General features: G+C 51.6%; 1 protein-coding gene across 1 annotated transcript; it reads right to left on the bottom strand.

Moving 5' to 3' along the window:
* Positions 1-1,105: 1,105 nt before the first annotated feature.
* Positions 1,106-1,674, bottom strand: LOC123440548. Its single transcript, XM_045117113.1, has one exon. It carries the CDS (start codon positions 1,566-1,568, stop codon positions 1,299-1,301), a length of 270 nt encoding a protein of 89 aa, XP_044973048.1. The 5' UTR covers positions 1,569-1,674; the 3' UTR covers positions 1,106-1,298.
* Between the last annotated feature and the right edge of the window lie 2,805 nt (positions 1,675-4,479).

The following is a 4,479-nucleotide window of genomic DNA, read 5'->3' as shown; positions in this document are numbered from 1 at the left end:
TTCATGAATAAGTTTTCATATCCTTTATCATTTTTTAAATTCATGACTAATTTTAGAGTTCATAAAGTATTTTTTCAATGGGCAAGAAATATTTTAAATACTCGAGCAATTTTGTAACTTGTGGACAGTTCTTGATGCCACAAACAGTTTTCGAATCCGCTATTTTTTTGGGAATTCGTGAGATTTTTCTGAATTATTTAACATTTTTTAATACGTTTTAAAATTTATGACAATATTTTTGAATTAGAAGGCGACTTAGCTAAAAACGAAGGACCTAGGAAAAAACCAGGTGCAAAATTGAAGACGCGTTCCTGGGCTATCCCATTAACGGGAGGCTGTAAGCGCGTGCTGCGGGCGACGCGAGCATATCGATTGCGGGCGACGCGAGCGTATCGATCGCGCGCGCGATCTTCGAGCAGCACGGCCGCACGGGCCGGCGAGGTCATGCGCACGAAAGCACGAGCGATGTGCTGATGTCACTTTCCTTCTTGTAATTATTTTCTCGGGGACAGGTCGGTCATGCGCACGAAAGCACGAGCGATGTGCTGATGTCACTTTCCTTCTTGTAATTATTTTCTCGGGGACAGGTCGTGTTGCCTACCAGATCCACCTCGCCGCTCGTTGGCCTTGCCTCGCAAGATTCCATCATCTCTATCGCCGGATCTGCTACCATCAACTCTTCTCGCCGGCCGGCGCCACCGAGGCATCGTCGTTCTCCGCCATCGTGGATTAGCGTCGGTTCCCTGCTCTCGGCTTAGCGACGGAATGAGGCCCTGTTTTTTTTAAAAGTCTTATATTTTTTTTAATCTTAACTAAAAAGTTCCTAGTTTTTTTTTTCAGAGACTAAATAAAGATTAGAGGTCATTAAATGACCTGCAAAAAGATCATGTTACCCCTACTAATATATTAGAAATTGTAAAATGACATGCTAAAAGTAGGAGCACTGTTGGAAAAAGTATCAAAAAAGTATCAAAAAGACTCTTCCATAACGACTTCTTCCTTTAGTCCCAAAGTACCTCTTTTAGTCCCTAAAAATCCTTTTTTTTAATCCTTACAGTAAAAAGTCCCTGTAAAGAAACACCCCGTGAATGCCATACACAACAAATTTGCAACAGCGGGATTTTTTTACTCTGGTCAGGCAGGCAAAGGAGGAGTACACATTCAGAGAAGCAGGAAAAACACAGCACAGAACAAAACAACCAACTGGTTTACACCTAACGTACCCACCGGCCACGGAAGAACACGTACGTACATAAACACACCAGCGTGAATGAACTAGACGTACGTCTTTCTACCAATCAGGCGCCGTACTTGCTGTAGCTTCCCATGTCCTCCGCGATCATGTCCAGGTCCCTGGAGGGCACGGCCATCGACATTGCCCGCCGGTGGCGCCCCGCCGCCGGCCTGGCGGGCTGCTGCTGCTCGGAGGCGTCCGCCCCCGCCGCGGCGGGCTTCCGCTGCTCGCCGACGCCGTCCGCCGGCACGTCCTCCAGGCTGGCGAAGTTCTCCGGCAGGGAGAACACGCTCTGCGACGCCCTCCTCTGGTGCCTCCCCGGCCTCTGCGACATCTTCAAGAGTCAGAAAACTACTGAGGACGAGGAGACCTGCCTGCCTGGCTAGCTCTAGCCTCTAGCTACTACTACGATATGATGCTACCGCCTGCTTGAGTGAACTACAGGGCACCACAGACGTATATATAGCCTGCCCAGCGCACGCTCGTCTGCAATTTGTTTTCTCAATTATTATGAGCCTGTTCACCAGTACTCCTACTAACATGGGGTAGTGATTTAATTTGTGAGCGATCTGGCAGTTCTTGGCTCCAAAGGGCATTGACTTTGCGCATGCATATCCATGGCGCGCGGAGCTGCATGCCTGTGCATGTGCATGGCTCCTACCCGCGTCTGGTTTAAGGACTAGCTTGCTTGCTGGACGTGGCCATCAGTTAAGCATATAAGCATCTGCATGATTACGAGATTAACATTCGTGTTTGCTGATGTGGTGCTCTCATCTTTGCAAAGTATAGCCAACTTGGCACGTACGTACTAGTGTACTACCGGCTGCTGCTCTCTTGGTTGACATGGCTGGCTGGCTGGCTGGCTGGCGAGTATATACTGTATGTCCTCCGTACGTTTCGGATGTCGCCACGAAGCTTCCTACGAGCGTAAACAAATGGCACTCATGTCATGAGGCGCATGTACAGGAATCTCAGGACCGGGCTCGCCATTTCTATTGGGTCAGTGCGCGCTTCACTCATGAGCCATCCTCACATGATTAGCAGAGAGCCACGTGCAAACCCAAGAGGGAATCGACCATGCAATAACAAAACCAAATCATGCACCGTTATCACAAATCCAACTTGTTTTCTTAAATGTCTCACAAAAATGCGCTGGTACGGATCGGGGTTCCTTTTCTAACGGTTCTATACGGAGATCCTAGTAATTATTCCCTTTCCAGCACGACGAGTATCGTCAGTTCTGGCACAATATATATACTCCTACATAATGCTCCTACATTGTCCAATAAGTGCCTGTTAATTATGCTTAACCGGTTAGAAATTGGTTTATTTATTAGTACGTTATAAGTAGTACCTTTTCTGTCCCAATGGAGTTATTATATTTCCAATTTCGGTGGAAATTATGTCTTTTCATGTTTTCTTTTAGGGGGATATCTTTTCGTTTTGTGGGTGCTACATCTCAAAAGAACCCCTGATCGAGCTAGCTGTATGTTCTTGCCTACAAGAAAAGGAAACAAAAAATGCCGGGCGGTGTCAACTGTCAGCACAGAGGCACCCGCATGTTAGCAGATTCCGGAACTCGTAGCCCGCGTCCAGTGCAGGCTCACATGGGTCGATCGACCGGGCCATGTTACGCTCGCAACCCACACATGCACAAATCATGGGGTTCTTTTTTCTTTCGAATCAAATTATGAGCTCTATTTTTATCTTCTCCCCTAATAACAAACGCCGTCGGCCTTTTTGTAAAATGGCCCCTCTATTTTCTAAAAATCAACCCACGGTCCTTTTGTAAGTTAAAAAACGTTTCAGTTTTTCACAAAATTCCCCCGCATTACTTAGAACGCAACCACCGCTCGTCCCCTGCCTTCCAATCCCCATCTTCATCTTCACCTCCAGCGCACCGCCACCTCCTGCCGCGCCCGTCCCGCCTCATCGCGCGCTGCCGGCCCACCGGTGTGCGCCGTCCCCACGAACCTGGGCTGCCGGAGGCGCTCCCTGCCTGGAGGTGCTGCTGCTCCATCCCGGTCCCCGCACACCCGCACGCGCGGCGCGCCTCCTTCAGTTCGCGGGTGGAGACGGAGACGGCGAGGAGCGCAGGAGCGGAGCCGGGATCGAGAGCGAGGACATGGTCAGGAGCGGGGCATTGCGCGAGGCGAGCGGGCGAGCGTGGATTGGATCTTGAGGGGAGGGTGTTGGGTGGTGCTTACGTCGGCGGTGGAGCGGGGGCGGGACGGGGCGGGGGGAGCTGACGAGGGTGCAGGGGGACGAAACTCCCAGCACACAGCCTGGCCTCGTGCACAGCAACTTCGCCTGGAGCAGAAATAGGTGGTGCCACGGTGACGAGCACACCGGCTCAAAAAAATAAAAATGGCAGTGGTCGCGTTCGACGTGCTCGGCCACCACGGTGACCCGATGTCGCGGTTCGCTAGGACCAGCGGCGAGGTGCGCGAGTTCGCGGGCGCGGGCGCCTACTGGAGCTGTGACGACTTTGTCGAGAGGGCCGACATAGAGTGTTGGGGCACGTCGCATGGGAAACAAAAATTTTCCTACGCGCACGAAGACCTATCATGGTGATGTCCATCTACGAGAGGGGATTTCCGATCTACGTACCCTTGTAGATCGCACAGCAGAAGCGTTAAGAAACGCGGTTGATGTAGTGGAACGTCCTCACGTCCCTCGATCCACCCCGCGAACCGTCCCACGAACCATCCCGCGATCCGTCCCACGATCCGCTCCGATCTAGTGCCGAACGGACGGCACCTCCCCGTTCAGCACACGTACAGCTCGACGATGATCTCGGCCTTCTTGATCCAGCAAGAGAGACGGAGAGGTAGATGAGTTCTCCGGCAGCGTGACGGCGCTCCGGAGGTTGGTGGTGATCTAATCTCAGCAGGGCTCCGCCCGAGCTCCGCAGAAACGTGATCTAGAGGTAAAACCGTGGAGGTATGTGGTCGGGCTGCCGTGGCAAAAGTTGTCTCAAATCAGCCCTAAAATCTCCGTATATATAGGTGGGAGAGGGGGGGGCCTTGCCTTGGGGTCCAAGGATCCCCAAGGGGGTCGGCCGAGCCAAAGGGGGGAGTCCTCCCCTTCCAAACCGAATCCAACTAGGTTTGGAAGGAGGAGTCATTCCCCTTTTTTCCACTTCCCCTTTTTTCTTTCCTGTTCTCTTTGATTTTCTTCTTATGGCGCATATGGCCTTCTTGGGCTGTCCCACCAGCCCACTAAGGGCTGGTGCGCCAGCCCAA

This window comes from Hordeum vulgare, chromosome 3H (assembly GCF_904849725.1).
Source record: "Hordeum vulgare subsp. vulgare chromosome 3H, MorexV3_pseudomolecules_assembly, whole genome shotgun sequence".
NCBI classification, from domain to species: Eukaryota; Viridiplantae; Streptophyta; class Magnoliopsida; order Poales; family Poaceae; genus Hordeum; species Hordeum vulgare.
This window is presented reverse-complemented; position numbering and strand designations above follow the sequence as displayed.